At 40.7% G+C, this 20,796-nt stretch overlaps 1 protein-coding gene across 5 annotated transcripts in view; it reads right to left on the bottom strand.

Moving 5' to 3' along the window:
* Positions 1-5,966: 5,966 nt before the first annotated feature.
* NUP98 (nucleoporin 98 and 96 precursor) overlaps positions 5,967-20,796 on the bottom strand; it is a 120,198-nt gene continuing 105,368 nt past the window's right edge. For 3 of the 5 annotated variants that reach the window (XM_034995418.1, XM_034995419.1, XM_034995422.1), the window contains 5 exons: positions 19,614-19,835; positions 16,179-16,420; positions 11,839-11,993; positions 7,459-7,570; positions 5,967-7,329 (listed from right to left, as the gene is read on the bottom strand). In XM_034995418.1, the coding sequence (XP_034851309.1) occupies positions 7,112-7,329; positions 7,459-7,570; positions 11,839-11,993; positions 16,179-16,420; positions 19,614-19,835 (949 nt within the window). In that variant the 3' untranslated portion in view covers positions 5,967-7,111. The remainder of the gene's footprint in view (positions 7,330-7,458; positions 7,571-11,838; positions 11,994-16,178; positions 16,421-19,613; positions 19,836-20,796) is intronic. The other 2 variants (XM_034995420.1, XM_034995421.1) reach the window with 1 other exon arrangement.

Here is a 20,796-nt window from a genome sequence, read left to right as displayed (position 1 = left end):
TTTTAGCTAGTGTGAATAATGCTGCTCCGTATGGAAGTAGAAATATTTCTTCAAGACTTTGCTTCAGTTCTTTTGGATTATATACCCAGAAATGGAATGCAGCACCAGGTCATATGATAATTCTATTTTTTATATTTTGAGGAATTGCTATACTACTTTCTACAGTGACTATAATATTTTTTTCCCCCACCAACAGGGTACAAAGATTCCCATTTCTCCACATCCTTACCAGGAGCTGTTATTTTATTTTGTTTGTTTTTATACTAGCCATCCTAACGGGTATAAGGTGGTATGTCACTGTATTTGATTTACATTTCCATAATAACTAGTGGTTGAGCATCGTATCATGTGCTTATTGGCCATTTGTATGTCTTCTTTGGAGAAATGTCTATTCAAGTCCTTTGTCCATTTATTAAATTGGGTTTTGTTGTTGTGTTCTAGGAGTTCTCTCTGTATTCTGGATATTAATTCCTTATTGAGGTATATAATTTGCAGATGTTTTCTTCCATTCTATGGGTTGCTTTTTACTCAGTTGATTTATTTTTTTGGTGAACAAAATTTTAAATATTTTTTAAAGTCCAATTTGTCTATATATTATTTTTTTTGCCTGCACTTTGAAGTCATATCCAACAAATAATTGCCATATCCAATGTTGTGAAGCTTTTACCCTATGTTTTCTTCTAAGAGTTTTATAGTTTTAGTTCTTACGTTTAAGTCTTTGACCCATCCTTAATTTTTGTGAATGGTGTTTAGATAAAGGTTCAACTTCATTTCTTTGCATGTGGATATCCAGTTTTCCTAGCATCATTTGTTGAAAAGACTGTCTTTTCTCCCATTGAATGGTCTTGGCACCCTTATCAAAAATCATTTGACCATATATGTAAGGGTTTATTCCTGGGCTCTCTGTTCTAGTCCATTAGCCTATATGTCTGTTTTTATGCCCATACCACACTCTTTTGATTACTATGGCTTTGTAGTAAGCTTTAAAGTCAGGAAATGTGAGTCCTCCAGCTTTGTTCTTTCTCAAGACTGTTTTGGTAGGGTATGACTATAAAAGGATAGGAAGAGGGAGTTTTTTGGGTGACAGAACATTTTATTTTATTTTTTTAAAGATTTTATTTATTTATTTGAGACAGAGAGAATGAGAGACAGAGAGCATGAGAGGGAGGAGGGTCAGAGGGAGAAGCAGACTCCCTGCCAAGCAGGGAGCCCGATGCGGGACTCGATCCCAGGACTCCAGGATCATGACCTGAGCCGAAGGCAGTCGCTTAACCAACTGAGCCACCCAGGCGCCCCGACAGAACATTTTATATTATGACTATGGAGTGGTTATACAAATCTGTATGTGTTAAAATTAACAGAAATGCATACCAAAAGAAAAGTGAATTTTCCTATATAATAACATAAAATATAGAATTAAAATCAATTTAGTTGGTTCATAACTAATGTCATGCAGGTTTACTGTACCTGCCAAAGAAGAAAGATAAGACTTAAGAGTGAGTGGTTGGTATTTGGTGTGAGGGTGAAATATATATTCTTTTTTCCTGTACCATTTTCCTCAATAATTATTCAGTCTTTTGGGGGCACAAGAAATTACACTTAAAAATAATGTTTTGCAGGGGCACTGGCTGGATCATTTGGTAGAGCATGCAACTCTTGATCTCGGGGTCATAAGCCCCACGTTTGGGGTAGAGTTTACTTAAAAAAAAAGTTTTGCAGAATACCTCAAGGGCAAAATAAAGGCTAACTTCAAGAGTGCCTCAAAACAGCAAGGAAGTAGTGCACATACAGGAGACCCAAGAGTTAAACATGCTTTTTATCTGTTTAGCTTCAATTTGCAAAATAACACATTTGGGATTCATTTACATATGACACACAATTCAAATTCTTGGGGCACCTGGGTGGCTGAGTTGGTTAAGCGTCTGCTCAGGTCATGATCCCAGGTTCTGGGATTGAGCTCTGTGTTGGCGTTGGGCTCCTTGCTCAGCAGGGAGTTTGCTTCTCCCTCTCCCTCTGCCCCTCCCCCTCACTTGTGTGCTCTCTCTCAAATGCCAGTCAAGAGGGTTCTTGGTTTCACACGGGATAAAAATCAAATTTGAGCCAGCAGGTGGTGAAAGCAATTTATTAAAGATATATACATAGGGAGAGAGAGAGAGTATCTGGGAGACTTAGAAAGAAAAAGTAAATGAATTTCATCTTTGTTCAGGGCCTGGGGGTTTTATTGGGGATGGTGGTCTAGTGTATGTGTCCTCTCAGGCATTCAGGAACTGGTTAGAACAAAGACGAGGGCCCAGGTGTTATTGCTTGGAGCCAGGAGGTCTTGGTGTTGGGATGTCTGGCTCCCGTGGTGTGGAATGCACATGATAGCTTCCTCTGGTCATTCTCACCTGGTCCTTCCTTAGATGTTATTTATTCTAGAGAATCATTAACTCTCCGTCCCTTACAAGGAGGATATAGGCTATTTGCATTACAAAGCATGTGTAAAGTGCATTGGTGGTGCAGGTCCAGCAAGAATAGAAGCCAGAAAAGTAGCAAAAGAAAAAAACCCAGCTCTTTCTCTCCTGGGGTCCCTTCAGTTTCCCTGTCTCATTTCCGTAGTATAGTCTCTGACTAAAGACTGATGTGTAAATTGGTGTTTACCTGAAAAAAAAAAGCTAAAATATTTCTTATAACATATTTACTGTATTTTGGGGTGAAAATGTTATATTGAAAAAAAATCCAAAAGTTTGTGGGTAACTTTTAAGAAGCAGTGGGGGTGGTGGGGGTGGGAACACAAAGTAAAAAAAAATTAACTGCACAGTAACTATATGATTTAAGTCTCTATTTTGAAAATAATGAATCAACACATACAAAAAGACAAGGGATATACAATAATGAAATAATGACTCTTAGCCCTGATTATCATTAGGTGGAAGGTTGATGGGAAGTTATATAAAGGGTGAATAAGACTGACAACACCTAAATCAATAATCTTTTTTTTTTTTTTTTAGATTTTATTTATTTGACAGAGAGAGACACAGCGAGAGAGGGAACACAAGCAGGGGGAGTGGGAGAGGAAGAAGCAGGCTTCCCGCGGAGCTGGGAGCCCGATGCAGGGCTCGATCCCAGGACCTGGAATCATGACCTGAGCCGAAGGCAGATGCCCAACGACTGAGCCACCCACGCGCCCCCTGGTTCTCGAATCTAAAGGACAAATGACCCAGTTACTTTAACAAAGGGCATTAAAAAAAGGGGGGGGAAGAACATTGGTAATAGATTAAGATACTTGAGACTTAAAAAAAAAAAATCAAATGTAAAGTGTGGACCACGTTGAGATCCTAATTCAAACAATTCAACCATGGGGTGCCTGGGTGGCTCAGTTGTGTCTGACTCTTAATTTCAGCTCAGGCCATGATCTCAGGGTTGTTGGTTCGAGCCCGGCATTGGGCTCCACACTCAGCATGGAGTCTGCTTGAGATTTTCTCTCTCCCTCTGCCCTTCCACACCATGCTCATGCAGGTTCTCTCTCTCTCAAAAATAAATAAATCTCAAACAATTCAACCATAAAAATATAGTTTGAGACAAGTGGGGAAATTTGGAAATGCAGAGGGCATTAGTTGCTATCTAGGAATTATTGTTAATTTTGTTGGTAGGACAAGGGTGCTGTGACTGTGTTTAAAAAAATTTACCTGTTAGTGGGGTGGCCGGGTGGCTCAGTCGGTTAAGTCTCTGACCCTTGATTTCAGCTCAGGTCATGATCTCAGGGTCATCAGATTGAGCCCCACATCAGGCTCTGCCCTGGGTGTAGAGCCTGCTTAAGATTCTCCCTCTCCTTCTGCCCCTCCCCCCATTCACACATGCCGTCTCTAAAAAAAACAAACAAAAAAAATCACCTGTTAGAAATGCTTAGGTATTGATGAAATGATCTGCCTTAGAAATACCATTGTGGGGTGGGTAGAATAACAATGGAGGTAAAGATTAAGTAATATTGGAGGATTGTCACAAATGTTCATTGTGGATTCATTATACCATTTTACTTTTTCATAGGTGAAAATCCCTACAGTAAAAGGTTAAAAAAAACCCTTAGGAAAACATAAGAAATGAATGCAGAAATCAATACATTACAATACAGAACTCTGGTAAAATTGGGTCAATAAGAGGAAGAGCTGATTCTTTAAAACGGAACAAAAAATCTAGAGTAATTTTCTGTTAATACAAAGTAGCAACTGAGTCAAAGAGTAAAACATCTGAAAAGCGCAGCTACTCTGCAGGCCTTGGTTTGGCTAATCCAACATTTAATCTCCAAAATTTTCCTGACTTTGATTTTGGCATTACTCCAGCACTCTGCCAAGGAAATACACTTATTTTGGATGTTGTATGATTCTACAAGTCTGTTGAGTTTTGAGAAAATGGATTCCTGCTTTTAGATTATTTAGAAACTTAAAATTTTTTAATTTTTTTTTAGAGAAATACTATTTTTTTTAAAGATTTTATTTATTTGACAGAGAGAGCGAGAGAGGGAACACAAGCAGGGGGAGTGGGAGAGGGAGAAGCAGGCTCCCCACTGAGCAGGGAGCCCGACGTGGGGCTCGATCCCAATCTTTATCATTAACTTTGGTGGGTTTTTTTGTTTTTTTTTAAGATTTTATTTATTTGACAGAGACACAGTGAGAACGGGAACACAAGCAGGGGGAGAGGGAGAGGGAGAAGCAGGGCTTCCCGCAGAGCAGGGAGCCCGACGCGGGGCTCAATCCCAGGACCCTAGGATCATGACCTGAGCCAAAGGCAGAGGCTTAACGACTGAGCCACCCAGGCGCCCCTATCATTAACTTTGAACTGTAACTTGTCTCTGATGTAACACAGCTGCTATGATAAACATTTGACTTAGAGCCATATATATATATATGAAATACTAGTTTTAAGAGTAAATACTGCCCATATTCACAATTCTTAACACTTCTAAAGGCTAACCATTTCTATAGCACACTCTCTTTTCACAAAACACCTCTCACAAGGAAACCACAACAGGACTTCTTTGCCAGAAGCCCAGCAATGCTCTGTGACTCAGGTTCACAGTCAGTAATGGAGGGAGATTCCCAGGAGTTACCCTTGTCCTTGGGGTTCTAAATTAAAGGGAAGCCCCAGATCCACTCTGCTTTATCTCCAAATTCCTCCATGTCCCAGTATCTTTGGCCTAATCTTAACTGGAATTTGCTCACACCTTCAGTTTAACAGAAAAAAAAAAAAAAAAAAATCCAAATAGTACACATCAGACTTAATCATTCCCTCTGGAAAACAGCTGTGTTTAGCAGCAACATTCATGATCATCATCCCCTTTACACAATGGAAAATGAAATTAAGAGTGAAGTGTGACCCGAGATTTAAAAACAAACAAAACCCCCAGAATAAAGAGCCAGGCTTTGAATCCTAAGTATATTCCTAAGGGCAATGAGACTCTTCCCCTATCCCCCACTGGGAAGCCAAGCACATAAATATATGCTTATAAATGTATTTATATAAATATAAGCAGTCAGGGGCACCTGGGTGGCTCAGATGGTTAAGCGTTTGCCTCTGGCTCAGGTCATGATCCCAGGGTCCTGGGAATTGTGAATATGGGCAGTATTTACTCTTAAAACTAGTATTTCATATATATATATATATGGCTCTAAAACTCATCAGGCTCCCTGCTTAGCGAGGAATCTACTTCTCCCTCTCCCTCTGCTGCTCCCCCTTCCCCCTCCTCAAGCTCTCTCACTCTCTCAAATGAATGGATAAAATCTTTATATATGTATAAGTAGTCAGGATTAATTAATAGTCTCGACCCCCTCACCCTAAATTTGCCCTAATAAATTTAGCCTTTGACTGTTCTTTCTTTAACCCATGACCCATCTCCCTTTAGACTGCAAATCAACTGAGGCCACTGTAAAGATCCTTGGAGTAAGAAGGCTCAAAAAACACAAAGGGAAAGCCAAGAGCAGGAATGCTATAAACATTTTATTTTTTTAAGAAAGTAGCTTCAGAAAAAGAGGAAAATAATCTAGATCATTTATTTATATATATATATACTTTTTAATAAAAACCTTTACATAATCTTCATGCATAAAGACCCAGAGGTGGCCATGTTGTCCATGACAGCCCTAATACCAGCTGTCGCAGGCCTTTACCTGGGACTCCCCACAGCTGAGAGCAGTGTAGCAAAGGCCCTCCTCTTGCCCGTAAAGTCCAGCTCCTTGCCTGCCTCAGTAATGGTTCTATGTTCTGGGACTGGAGACAATGGGTAGGAAATGCTTTGGGCTAGAATAGGAAGGACAGGGAGGGCTACCCAACCTGCCATGTTTTATCCAAACTCTTCAGGCAAATCCAGACACGAAGCCTGGCAAGATGACTGAAAACCAGGGACCAAACTGAATTCTGGAGCTTCCCAGGGACATGGAGTCTGTGACCAAGAGTTCCTGCACATAGTAGGAAAGGTCTGATGTTCATGGAACATTCAAGGCAGGAAGAAACAAGCCTTGAAGATTCATCCCTCCATGGCAGGCACTCACTTCTACCCTATATGAGTCAGAAATGACTATGTTCTGCTTCCTAACTCAGTCCAACCCTCTTTTGACTCTAAACAGTGTTAACTCATAAACCTACTTAAGAGACAAATTCTCCTTCCTTCTGTGGATAGTTTATCTGTTAAGGAAGGACAGTCCTTGATCAACACATTTGTCCTAGTATAAAAGGGCTGAGGTAGGAGTAGGGTAGCAGGTTGGCACAGAGGGTCACAAGATCCAGAACAGCTGAGGGGGGGAAAGGATTCCCTGGTTCTCTGGAGGGAATTCTGCGAAAGGTATTTTATTGACCATGTTTTAGAAAGGCGAGGGGGGGGGGGCGGGGAGAAGAATGGTCTTAAAGATGGTAAAAAAGAGACTTGGCTCATTTTTTGGGTTCTAAAAGCCCTTAGTCTTTGTTCAGTATTAAGAAAAGCCCTGAACAAATGGAGGATGCTGCTTGGGGCAGCAGGAAAAGAGGATGGATTCCATAGCCAACCAAGAGAATGGCAAACAGTGCCAATCAACTCAATGCAGGGGATCTCTGTGTGGTGAGTGTGAATGAGCATGTGAGTGTGGCGGGAAGAACTTGGGGTTCACTGGCTCCCAACAGTCAATTCTCGCAGGTAGGACTGTGTGAGGCCGCGCAGTTCCTCCAAGGCATAGTCCTCAGGCATGGGGAGCTGGCCAACGTGGGGAGCCAAGAGGCCCAAAGGGACTCGCTGAGGGTCTGGTGTTGAGTCGGAGGTTGTTTCAGGGGCACGCTGAAGGCTCCATACCACCCGCAGCAGGTTGGCTGCACGTTTGGCCATGTCTGGAGAGAAAAAAAATGAAGTGGGCATCAAGGATGCGGGGTGGCAAGGGTGGGCATCGGGGCAGAGGTATAATAATTGTAAAGACAGGAAGCAAGCAGGCAGGAAGCAGGGAGAGTCTGGAGGCTTACCTGACTGGGCCAGGAGATCCTTGGCATTGTAACACTGCATCTGCTGTATGCGACTGCACAGTGAGATCACTTTGGCATGTAACTGCTCCAGCTCATAAACTGAGCAATCCACCTACAAAGGAGCAGAGAAACCAATTAGGTCAAGAAGAGCTCCCATCACCCCAATTCCATCCACAGAATGACTATGCAAAACTCTGAAACAACAGGAAAAAACCCAGGAGGCTGGCAGGCAGTGTCATGTCACCACTCTCCAGCCTAATCACTGAGGACAAAACACAACCTCAGCAGTAATCCACAAGAGGCAAGTAACACAGTATACAAAGCCTTGAACTGGGCAAGCTTTGAGACCAGCATATCTTAAGAGCTTGACCACTATCTTCAGTGTCATCCCCATTACATCCTTTTCCCTACCACATGGTAGCCAGAGTGAGGTTTCTAAAAAGCAAGTCTGTATTTTTTTTTTAAGTCTATTTTTTTCTTTTTTTTTTTTAAGATTTTATTTATTTATTTGAGACAGAGAGAATGAGAGAGAGAGAGAGCACATGAGAGGGGGGAGGGTCAGAGGGAGAAGCAGGCTCCCCGCCGAGCAGGGACCCAGATGTGGGACTCGATCCAGGGACTCCAGGATCATGACCTGAGCCGAAGGCAGTCACTTAACCAACTGAGCCACCCAGGCGCCCAAGTCTATTTTTTTAAGTAATCTCTACCCCCACCATGAGGCTTGAACTCACAACCCCAAGATCGAGTCACATGCTCTTCTGAGTCAGCCAGGAACCCTGTTTTATTCTTTACTTACATTTTGAATATTTTCAGCAGCATCTTATTCCTGTTTGTCTCACATATGACTCTTGGTTGGCCCCCCCTCTCAAACTCTTACATTAAACCACCCTACTTGCTAAGTGTCCTATCATCTCCTCCTTCTCTAAATGCTCACCCAACCCTTCCACGAAGCATCTCTCTCATTGAATCTACTTTTGGGGGGCTTTGCAGAATCTACCATTTAATGCCTCTGCAAGAATTTTTTCTTTAAAGATTTATTTATTTATTTATTTGAAGTGGGCGGGGGGTGCACAAGCAAGGGAAGCAGGAGGGGCAGAAGCAGGCTCCCCACTGAGTAGGGAGCCTGATCATGACCTGAGCCAAAGACAGATGCTTAATTGACTGAGACACCAAGGCACCCCAGCCTCTGCAAGTATTCTTTTATCCACAAGAATCAAGTCTTTAACTGGACTTTTAAAGGTGGTAAATACGATGAGGTCTTTGCTCTCAAGAAACTCATAAAAAATAAACTGTGAGAGATAAACCTTGAAGAATCACAAGCTATGCAGATCATTCAAGCAGGGTGATATGGCAGAAAAACTGGATGGTACTTCAGATTGGGAGATCAGAAAAGGCTTCCCTGGGGAGGGTCATATCCTCGTGGAGACCTGAACAACAAGGAGAGGGGCAAGCTTTCTAGGCAAAGAGAACAGCTAAAACTACAAGATGCAAATGCAAAGAAAACTTAGGTGGGTAAAATGCAGAGTTTAAAGAGGAGAAGAAAAAAAAAAAAAAAAGAGGAGAAGAGAAGAAGATAAAACTGGAGAAGTTTTATAGACTAGAGGATCATAACTGGAGGTCCTCAGTATTGGGAGTCTGTGACCTTGGACTGAGAAACGTAACATTTATTTTTACTAACTTTTTACTAAACATTAGCATTTACTTACTAATGTAGATGTCAAGCAATAACTGAGACTTTGTCATCAACAGACATCACGGCTATTTTCATATTACATTACAGTTGTTAGTGATTTTTAAATATAGTACTTCAAAATTAGAGTAGTTAGGAGATCCACTGCTAGGCTTGTTAAATTTAAGATGTTAAATAAACCACTTATTACCTTAAGTTCTTAATATTTTGATAACTGTATTTTAACATATTGGTTTCCTTTGTAATCCCATGAATTTAAATTTTATGCATTAAAACACATTAGACAGCCATCCATGAGCTTCACCAGACTGTCAAGGAGGTCCATAGCAAAAAAAGGTAAGAATTATTGATGCAGAGCTTTGTAAGACTTGCTAAGGAGCACTTTATTCTAAGTGAAATGAGAATCCACTGGAAGGTTTTAGACGAGAGTGAGATGATACGTCTTGTGTATTAGAAAAATAACTCTGGTTGCTGCATGGTGTCTACTATAGCAAGCCAGGTGAGAGATTCTGTGGCTTTACTACACCTACACGCTCCCCTCTCCACTCCAAACCACCTTATTCAAAGTTCCCTGGACAGTTGCCTGGGTGGCTTAGTCAATTGAGTGGCTGACTCCCGATTTAGGTTTAGGTCATGATCTCAGGGTTTTGGGACTGAGCCCCATGTCGGCATGGAGTCTGCTGGAGACTGTCTCTCTCCCTCTGCACCTCCCCCACTCATTCACGCTTTAAATAAATAAATAAATAAATAAATAAATAAATAAATAAATAAATAAATAAATAAATAAATAAATAAATAAAATGGACAAAATGAATGACTGAATATCTTACAAAACAAAAACCAAGTCCCCTGGAAGCACTATCATCTCTCTGATCTCTAGACTCATACTCATGCTATTCCCTCTGTTGAAATGTTCTGTCCCACCCATCCTCCTTTTTCATCCTTAGGGAGCTTAGGTGCCACTTCTAGAAAGTCTTATTGACTCCCTCAGACTGGGTTAGGTACTCCGTTTATGTGCTGCTACAAAACATTCTTTGCTTAATCCCTACACTTTCCATTCTACAGTAACTGCTGGCTTACCCATATATATATCTTCCTCACCAAAATTATTACTTTGGTAAGGGCAAAACATATACTGCTGCTTACCTTTATATCCCCCAAATCCACCAGTGCTTGGGACATAGTAAGTTCTCAAAAACTAGGTTATATAAATGTATTAATATTCAACTAGGAAAGAGTTTTCTTCAGTGATAATAGAGGTGATGCTCTTAATTTTTAAAAGTATAGCAAATAATATTAATTTATCCTAAAAGTGTAACAAATAATAAATTATGCATATTATATGCCCAGCGCTGTGTTAGTAGGGATTTTGATAAGGATAACAGATAACAATTACTAAGCACTTAATATATATAGTCTGCTAAAACACTTTAAGTATATTTTAATCGTTATGACAACTGTCAGATATCTACGATAATCTGTGCTCCACCTGCCCCCCCCACCCCCACTTTTCAGAGGAGACAAAGAGAGGCTAATTTATTTGCTTAAGGTCACATAGCTAGTGAGGGAGGGAACCATGAATTGAACCTAACCGTTTGGCTACAGAACTTGATTCTTACCCTCTATACTCTATTGCCTTTAATTTTAAAGATGATCTCCCCAAAAGGAGCTCATGATAACCTAAAGACAGATGTGGATAAGTAATTAATAAGAGTCAGTAAACAAATGTACCAAGTGCTTTGACAGTAAAAAAGAAAGTGCGATTAACATTTCTTAGGGAAAAGGAGAACAAAGTAGAGTTTACAGCAATGTAGATCTTAAAGGATGTGTGTGTGTGCTAAAGAGTGAAATAAAACAAGCTTTGCTGGAAACACCATGAGTAATTTAGTGTGATGAGAGCAGAGCAGGTTGGCAACTGGAATGCGGGTTAACACTATTAGAAGGCAGGAGTGACAGGTAAAAACCTCTATGTGGGCTTGAATTCTATGTTTGAGCGTCTGGTCTTTGTGCTATAAGCAATTGAGGCCTATCTTATGACTACTGAGACTGACCCCAATATATTTTGATGAAGATTAAAAAAAAACCTGTAATACTTGGAATGTTAAAACATGCCAAATGGGAAGCCTGGGTGGCTCAGTCGGTTAGGCGACTGCCTTCGGCTCAGGTCATGATCCCAGGGTCCTGGAATCGAGTCCCGCATCGGGCTCCCTGCTCTGCAGGGAGCCTGCTTCTCCCTCTCCCACTCCCCCTGCTTGTGTTCCCTCTCTCGCTGTGTCTCTCTCTGTCAAATAAATAAATAAAATCTTTAAAAAACAACAACAAAAAAAAATCCATGCCAAACGATGTGTGAAACAATTACTACCCTCACCAAATCTCTGACCTTACTCTCTCTCTCATCCCTGAGCCTTTCACTCAAAGGAGGGCTGGACAAGGGGAGGAGACTATAAGTGGACAAGCCGCAGGAATGTCTACTGTACATACTACTTGGTAATAAGCTCAAAAGTTTTTTTAAGTTTTGATATAGCTGTCATAGTGACTACAGCAAATTAGCCTCATCAAAACGTTCCTCCTGCACTGACAGTTCTCTGCCAATGAGTTTTTCAAGTGGTTGCTCAGACCTTCTGAGGTCTCTGTGGCTTTAAGGGCCAGGGAAAAGGAAAACCAAGTAGTAGTTTAAGGAATTCAGGTACCTGCTGTATCCGGTGAAGCATCTCAATGATCCGAATATAGTCCAAGTAAACAAGCCCAGATGTTTCCCAGTCCTGGATTAGGCTGCTGCGCTCTGGAGGTGCCAGGTCTTCCAAGAACCCCTTCAGGTAGTCATAGTTCTCATTAATGATGGCATCTGAAGAAACAAAATATTAAACACTCTGTCTACACAACTATATGATTCTCAAAAGTACAGAGAGAACATGGCAGAAATCTAAAACAGGAAGGAAGGGGAAATAATGTTGGGTCAGACTAGAGAATTACAAGTAGGTATCTTGAAATTCTCCAAAGAAAATGTGAAAAATTTCTTGCTTCAGTTCCCCAAACAGAGATTTCTGGTGGGTTTTTTTTTTCTGTTTTCTCTTTTTAAAATTTGAGACAGAATTGACCTATAATATTATGTTAATTTCAGGTACACAAAATAATGATTCAATACTTGTTTATATTGCAAATGATCACCACAATGTATAGTTAGTATCTGTTACCACAGAGAGTTACAGAATTCTTTTTCTTGCGATGAGAACTTTTAAGATTTACTCTATTAGCAACTTTCTGTTTTTTTAAAGATTTTATTTTTAAGCAATCTCTATATCCAGCATGGGGCTTGAACTCACAACCTGAGAACAAGAGTTGCATGCTTTTGTTACAATACATTATTAGTATGGTTAATGTATATTTGTATATACATACACATACACATGTATATATGTGTAACGTATATTTCATCCTCATGACTTAAATATTTCATAACTGGAAGCTTGTACCTTTTGACTCCCTTCACTCATTTTGCCAACCACCAATCTGTTTTCTGTATCTATAAGCCATTTTCTTTTTTAAAGATTCCACATACAAGTGAGATCATACAGTATTTGTCTTTCTCTGACTTATTTCACTTAGTGTAATGCCTTGAGGTCCATGCATATTGTTGCAAATGGTAAGATTTCATTCTTCTTTATGGCTGAGTAATATTCCATTGTATATATATACAATGTATATATACACACATGCACACACACCACATTTCCCTTATCCATTCATCTACTGATTTCATTTCCCTATCTTGGCTATTGTAAATAATGTTGCAATGAACATGGGGCTGCATATTTCTTTTCGAGTTGTGTTTTTGTTTTCTTTGGATAATTATGGAATAATTTGGATAATTATGGAATGGCTAGATCATATGGTAATTCTACTTTCAATTTTTTGAGGAACCTCCATGTTGTTTTCCATAGTGGCCACACCAATTTACATGCCCACCAACAGTGCACAAGGACTCCCTTTTCTCCACATCTTCACGAACCTTGTTATTTCTTATCTTTATGACAATAGCAATTCTAACAGGGATGAGGTGGTATCTCATTATGGCTTTGATTTGAATTTCTGATTAGTGATGTAGAGCATCATTTCATTGTAACTGCTGGCCATCTGTATATGTTTTCTTTAGAAAAATGTCCACTCAGGGGCGCCTGGGTGGCTTAGTTGTTGAGCGTCTGCCTTCGGCTCAGGTCATGATCCTAGGGTCCTGGGATCGAGCCCCATATCGGGCTCCCTGCTCCACGGGAAGCCTGCTTCTCCCTCTCCCACTCCCCCTGCTTGTGTTCCCTCTCTCGCTGTGTCTCTGTCAAATAAATAAATAAAATCTTAAAAAAAAAAAAAAGAAAAATGTCCACTCAGATCCTCTAATTTTTTAAAGATTTTTTTTTGTTATTTTTACGAGTTCTTTAAATATTTTGGAGGTTAACCCTTTATCAGATAAATGATTTACACTTTCTCCCATTCCTAGGTTGCCTTTTCATTTTGTTGATGGTTTCCTTTGAAGCTATGCAGAAACTTCTTTAAGTTTGATGTAGTCCCATTTATTTCTCCTTTTGTTGCCTTGGATTTTGGTGTCCCATCCAAAAAAAAAAAAAAATCATCACCAAGATGGGTGTCAAGGAGCTTACTGCCTATGCCTATGTTTTCTTCTAGTTTTATGCTTTTGGGTCTTACAGTTTAAGTCTTTTTTTTAGATTTTATTTATTTGACAGAGAGAGCACAAGCAAGGGGAGCGGCAGGCAGAGGGAGAAGGAGAAGCAGGCTCCCCACTGAGCAGGGTGCCCAATGCAGGGCTTGATCTCAGGACCCTGGAATCATGACCTAAGCCAAAGGCAGACACTCAACCGACTGAGCCACCCAGGTGCCCTGTAGTTTAAGCCTTTACCCATTTTTTTTTTTTAAGATTTTATTTATTTGACGAGAGACACAGCGAGAGAGGGAACACAAACAGGGGGAGTGGGAGAGGGAGAAGCAGGCTTCCTGTGGAGCAGGGAGCCCAAAGCGGGGCTTGATCCCAGGACCCTGGGATCATGACCTGCGCCGAAGGCAGACGCTTAATCACTGAGCTACTCAGATGCCCTAAGCCTTTACCCATTTTGAGTTAATTTTTGTACATGGAATTAGATAGTGGTCCGGCTTAATTCTTTTGCATGTGGCTGTCCAGTCTTCCCAACACCATTTATTGAAAAAACTGTATATTCTTGGTTCCTCTGTCATAAATTAATTGACCACATATGTGGGTTTATTTCAGGTCTCTCTATTCTATTCCAATGATCTATGTGTCTGTTTTCAGGCCTATACCATACTGTTTTAATTATGCTTTGTAATTGAGTTTGAAATCAGAGAATGTGATGTCTCCAGTTTTGTTCTTCTTTCTCAAGATCACTTTGGCTACTGGAGGTCTTTTGTGGTTCCACACAAATTTTAGTTATTTGCTCTAACTCTGTGAAAAATGCCATTGGAATTTTGACAGGAATTACAGTGAATCTGTAGACTGTTTTAGGTAGTAAGGACATTTTAGCAACATTAATTCTTCCAGATCACAAGCATGGGTATCTTTCCATTTCTTTGTGTCTTTATTTGATCAGTGCCATAGTTTTCAGGATACAGGTCTTTGACCTCCTTGGTTAAATTTATTCCTAAGTACTTTTATTCTTTTTGATGCAATTGAAAATGGGATTGCTTTCCTTTTAAATATTTTATTTTATTTGTGAGAGAGAGCGAGTGAGTGCACAAGTAGGGGGAATGGCAGGCAGAGGGAGAAGTAGGCTCCCCGCTAAGGAAGGAGCCCAATGCAGGACTTGATCCCAGGACCCTGGGACCATGACCTGAGCTGAAGGCAGATGCTTACCTGACTGAGCCACCCAGGTGTCCCTGGGATTGTTTTCTTAATTCCTCTTTCTCATAATTCATTATTAGTGTATAGGAATGCAACAGAAGTGGTAACAGTGGGAACCCTTCCTTGTCTTCTTCCTGATCTTAGAGGAAAAGCTAAAAGCTTTTCACCATTGAGCATGTTAGCTATGGGCTTGTCATATATGGACTTTATTATTGAGGTATGTTCCTTCTATACCAACTAGTTTTTATTACAAATGGATGTTGAATTTACCAAATGCTTTTTCTGCATCTATTGAGATGATCATATGATTTTTATCCTTCATTTTGTTAATGTGGTGTGTCACACTGATTGATTTGTAAATGTTAAACCATCCCTGTTATAAATCTCATTTGATCATGGTGTATAATCCTTTTAATGTATTGCTGAATTTGGTTTGCTAATAATTTGCTGAGAATTTCTGCATCTATCCCTGGTGAACCATCAGCTTCACCAGTGATATTGGTCTGTACTTTCCTTTTCTTATGGTATCCTTGTCTGGTTTTGATATCAGGGTAATGCTGGCCTTATAAAGTAAGTTTGGAAATGTTCTCCCCTCTATTTTTTGGAAGAGTTTGAGAAGGATTGGTATTAATTCTTTGAATGTTTGGTAGAATTCATTAGTGAAGCCATCTGGTCCTGGACTTTTACTTGTAGGGCGTTTTTTGATTACTGATTCAATCTGCTTTACTACTAATTGGTCTGTTCAGATTTTCTATTTCTTCCTGATTCAGTCTTGGAAGGCTATGTTTCTAGGAATTTATCCAATTCTTCTAGGTTGTCCAATTTGTTGGTATATAACTGTTCATAGTAGTCTCTAATGATCCTTTGTATTTCTATGGTATCAGTTACAATGTCTCCTTTTTCATTCTGGTAGATAAAATTCCCTAAACACACAAGGAGTTCAACATAATTCATGTATATCAATCATAACCTTGCAAATGGTAAAGTAAACAACCTGTCAACCCCTGCCCAAGTTTATTCTGCACAGAGAACTTTTGCAAAGTGTAATCTGATTCAAGACTGCAAAGTTCCAGAACATCATCTCTGGCCTGACTAATCATGGGGTTCTGGGGTTGGAAGAATTTGGGGTGATTCCAGGAGACACAGGCCCTAGTCTGAAGCACTCACCAGAAGCTAAGTGCTTGATGATGAATTTGTGGCAGCGGTTCCAGTGTCCAGCTTTAAATAAATAGAGGGCCTCCAAGTGCTTGTCAGATTCCATGTGTGCTCGAACTGCTTTGGCCTCATTAATCCACTCAGCAGGCACACAAAGCTTCTGGGTCAGGAAAGTCTCCTTAGCCCAAGATTCTGGGGTCTCTAATAGCTGGCAGTGCCGGGTAAGCAGCTCTCGAACCGCCTTCTCACGCATGCTGTAGGAAGAAAGACAATGCTGAATACATCCTATCCTCACTGATGGAGAAGGCTGCCTCAGCCAGGGCAGAGTGACCCCTGAGATAGTCTCTCAAACTGTAGGTCTTAACAATGAGTAAACCACTTCAAACTTCACTTAAAAAAAAAAAAAAAAAGCCATATCACCATTTATTTTTTAAATAAAATAGAAGTATCTAAGCACATTATAGTTTCATGATCAAAAAACAGTGAAAACTAATACTCTAGGGAAGATTGTCCAGTGCTAAGAAAAGGCTTTCCCTCTTTTTTATTTTATTCCTAGTAACTGGAGATCAAGGACTAGGATAGGAGAATCCTATTCTCCACAGAGTAGTTCTTTGTAGTTCATTTCCAACCTTCTCCCTTCCTCTTCTCCCATATGGTCAGTACAAGTAAATGAATTAGTTTTGAAAGGTAAGGTCTCTTCCAGGTCCTTGTTTGCTTTTTTCCCTTCAAAGCCATCAGCTTTCCTAATTCATTTTCTCTCTGCCTCTAGATTTAGGCTACCCTCTTTTTGGTCTCAAGGCCCCTTAAGGAGAGTCCTTTCCTACCTGGGCCAAAGGACCAGCCATTTATTTATTTTTCTTTTAAAAGATGTTATTTAGGACGCCTGGGTGGCTCAGTTGGTTAAGCGACTGCCTTCGGCTCAGGTCATGATCCTGGAGTCCTGGGATCGAGTCCCGCATCGGGCTCCCTGCTCAGCGGGGGGTCTGCTTCTCCCTCTGACCCTCTTCCCTCTCGTGCTGTCTCTCATTCTCTCTCTCTCAAATAAATAAATAACATCTTTTAAAAAAATAAAAGATGTTATTTATTTCAGAGGGCGAGAGAGTGGGAGAGAGCTGGGGGGGGGATGGGCAGAGGGAGAGGGAGAATCTCAAGCAGCACAGAGCCCAATGCGGGGTTTGACCCCACTACTCTGAGATCATGATCTGAGCCGAAATCAAGAGTCGGACGCTCAACAGACTCAGCCACTCAGGTGCCACAAAGGACCATAATTATTTTTTTGAGGGAGAGCAAGAGAACACAAACACGGAGATTGGGAGAGGGAGAGGGAGGAGCAGGCTCCCTGCTGAGCAGGCTCGATCCCACGACCCTCGGATCATGTTCCAACGACCCTGGGATCATGACCTGAGCTAAAGGCAGACGCTTAACTGACTGAGCCACCCAGGCGCTCCCCAAAGGACCAGATTTAAATATCAAATCAAAACTAGTTTCCTCGTCTTAGAATCTTTTCTGAACACCTTTTCAAGGATCTTCTCAAGGCTTTCCACGGACCCCCAATCTCAACTGCTTCATTTCTAAAATTCTTTATCAGGTGGCACCTGGCTGGGTCAGTCAGAAGAGCAGGGTCCTGAGTTTGAACCCCATGTTGAGTGTAGAGATAACATACATACATACATACATAAAAAAACAAAATAAATTGAAAAATTCATTTAAAAAAATCCTTTATCAGAAAATAGGCTTCCCTAGAGCCTACTCTTAAACCATCAGTTATCTTATAGCCAGCCTTTTACCATGTGAAATTCCCCATGAATTTAAATAAACTCAAAGGGAAGTATAAAGTCATTTTGCTTCCTGGTAAGGGAGAAGAGGAGAAATTCCTTAAACGGAAGGCTGTGCTAGATGCTTTATACTTTTACTCCCTTTAAAAAAAAATTTTTTTTTTTTTAAGATTTCATTGATTTTAGAGAGAGAGAGAAAGAGAGAGCTGCGAGAGGCGCAAAGTGGGAGGGAAAAGGTAGAGAATCTCAAGCAGACTGTGCTAAGCACAGAGACCCACATGGGGCTTGATCTCACGATCCTGAGATCATGACCTGAGCTGAAACCAAGAGTCGGATGCTTAACTTACTGAGCCACCCAGGAGCCCCTTAAAAATTTTTTATTAAGTAATCTCTGCCCAATGTGGGGCTCGAACTCACGACCCCAAGATCAAGAGTCACATACTCCACCAACTGAGCCAGCCAGGCACTCCTACTTTTCCTCCTTTAATCCCACAACCACCTTTGACTAGGTAGGCATTAATATTATGATTTTACTGATAAAAAGAAAGTATCTTTAACCAAAAATCAAAGTGAGTAAGCTTTACTCCAGGTCAAAGTGAGTACATGATGGATCTAGAATTAAGGGAGGTCTGACTACAAAACTCAACTTCTTTCCACACTATGTAACATGACAGAGAGTGCAGCATAATGATTAAGAGCACAGACTCTGGGTGTCTTGAGTTGGAAGACTGCCATTTACTAGCCATGTGACCTTGAGCAAAAATTACTTAATCTCTCTGTGTCTTAGGCTGCGCATCTATAAAACAGATTGTAAGAGCACTTATAGGTTCATTATGAGCATTGAGTTGATCAATTACAATTGAGTTGTAAAGTATTTACAACAGTATAAATATATGTAAAAATACTATACGACAAAGTACTACACAAATGTTTTTGTTATTAGTGTAATGCCATGCTACTACCATTAACAAAAAAGGAAGTCTCCAACTTTATCTCATTCACACCATGGAGAAAAGGCTCTTTTAGGATAGAGAGCGAAAACATTAGGCATCTAAGCAAGGATATACTGGTAAATACGATACTATCAAACTTGAGGGGTAGGTGTGGGTGGATGGCAAGGGAAAGCCAGAGAGGGAGAAAGCCAGCAGACAGAAAAAGCAGGGGTCCTCCTTGCCAACTCATTACATCACTCCCTCCACAGATCCACTGAGGCAGCTCAGCAAACATTGTTTCTGCGTAATTCCTAACCATGCAACATTCAAGTGAATCTGTTAATGTTGTTAATGCTAATTAACAGTGCATCTGTTAATGTTAATTAATGCTAAGTTAATGGGGTAGCCCCATGTGGACATACCCTTCCCTTTCCTGTTAATTATTTCCTGTTCCTGTCTAGGGTATTCCCTGATCACTGCAGAGATCGCTTCTCACTTCTTAGACTACTGAGAGGTCTTATAATAAATAGCATAATTTGGCACTTAAGGCAGTCTCACTTCCAACTTGTTCACATGAATAAAGAGATAGCTGCGAGTTGAACTGTCCTAAGGTTTATCACAAGGCTGGACCAAAAATACATTCTAGATGCTTACTTACTCAATTAAACCCTAGGAGACTGATGTCATTGGCACTGCCCTGTAGCACTAAATGTATAGTGGGTTGATAGCTTCTTACTCACCTTGAGTTGTCAATGTGCAAGAGGACAAAGATGGCCCACTCCCAGAGCCCCTCACTTTCCAGTTGGCCAGCATAACTGGTCTGTAGCACACCCTCACACTGTTCTGAGAGATGGGTATAGTTAAGAGCCCGCAGCACCTCCCACAAGTGCCAGCTTAGGCGATAGTCCAAAGGATCGGCTGTTATGCTTCGAGGCTCCAGCAGCTGGTTGAGATCATAATGTCTGCAAAGGAAAAAGTGCTGAGAGTTACCATATCAAGGCAGCAGACCACCTGCACTGGACAGGTCAACTGTTCTGGATATGGTTTAGAAGATAATAAAGGCAGGCACCCGAGAAAAGGGGCATTATAGACCACATGGTCTCCCTCTGAGACTGTGCTCTATCAGTCTACTTCTAGGTTCAGCCAGATTACAGATCCTACTAAATATGAAGGCACCTCCTCTTCTGTGGTTGTGTGATCTGATAGGTTTGCTGGTATTTGTTTGGCTTAGATATTTACCATCCTGGTGTACATGGAGTCTTCACAACTCTTAGTCTTCATTCCTTCACTTAACCATTTATTTATTTTTAAAATTTTATTTATTTGAAAGAGAGTGTATGAGAGCGCATGAGTTAGGGAGGAGTGAGGGGGAGGGAGAAGTAGACCTTTTGCTGAGTGCAGCCTTGATCCCAGGATCCCAGGACCCTGAGATCATGACCTGAGCCGAAGTTCAGATGGTTAGCCGACTGAACCACCCAGGTACCCCGATACTTTTCTTAACCATTAAAAACATGCAGTTATATTAGGATTTTCCAGACTGTTCTATTACATGAAGTTGTTGGAGTGCTAAGTCTCCTGTTTGTTTGAACAGCTTGTCTTCATGAAGGTTACTTCCTTCTATGGCTTGTAATCTCTACCGCTGATTTTGTCTACAGTGGGGATTATTCTCTATAGAAGGAAATTCAGGTGCCCAGCAAACGTCTGAAAAAATTCAGACTTTTGCTCTTTCTTCTGCTGGCATCCCAAAGATTTTAATGGTCCTGGACCAGTTTATGTGTAAAGTTCTTAGCTTGCAATTCCCTATTAAACTAAGATCTCACACCTGCAAGTTTTAAGGCTTAGATCACCATCCAATAACTTTACCTTTTTACCTAAGATCCCAGACATTTTATTTCCTAATACTTGCCCAAGTAATGAACAGAA

Source organism: Mirounga leonina, unplaced genomic scaffold (genome assembly GCF_011800145.1).
Source record: "Mirounga leonina isolate KUSES-001 unplaced genomic scaffold, KU_Mleo_1.0 Mir_92, whole genome shotgun sequence".
Classification (NCBI taxonomy): domain Eukaryota; kingdom Metazoa; phylum Chordata; class Mammalia; order Carnivora; family Phocidae; genus Mirounga; species Mirounga leonina.
This window is presented reverse-complemented; position numbering and strand designations above follow the sequence as displayed.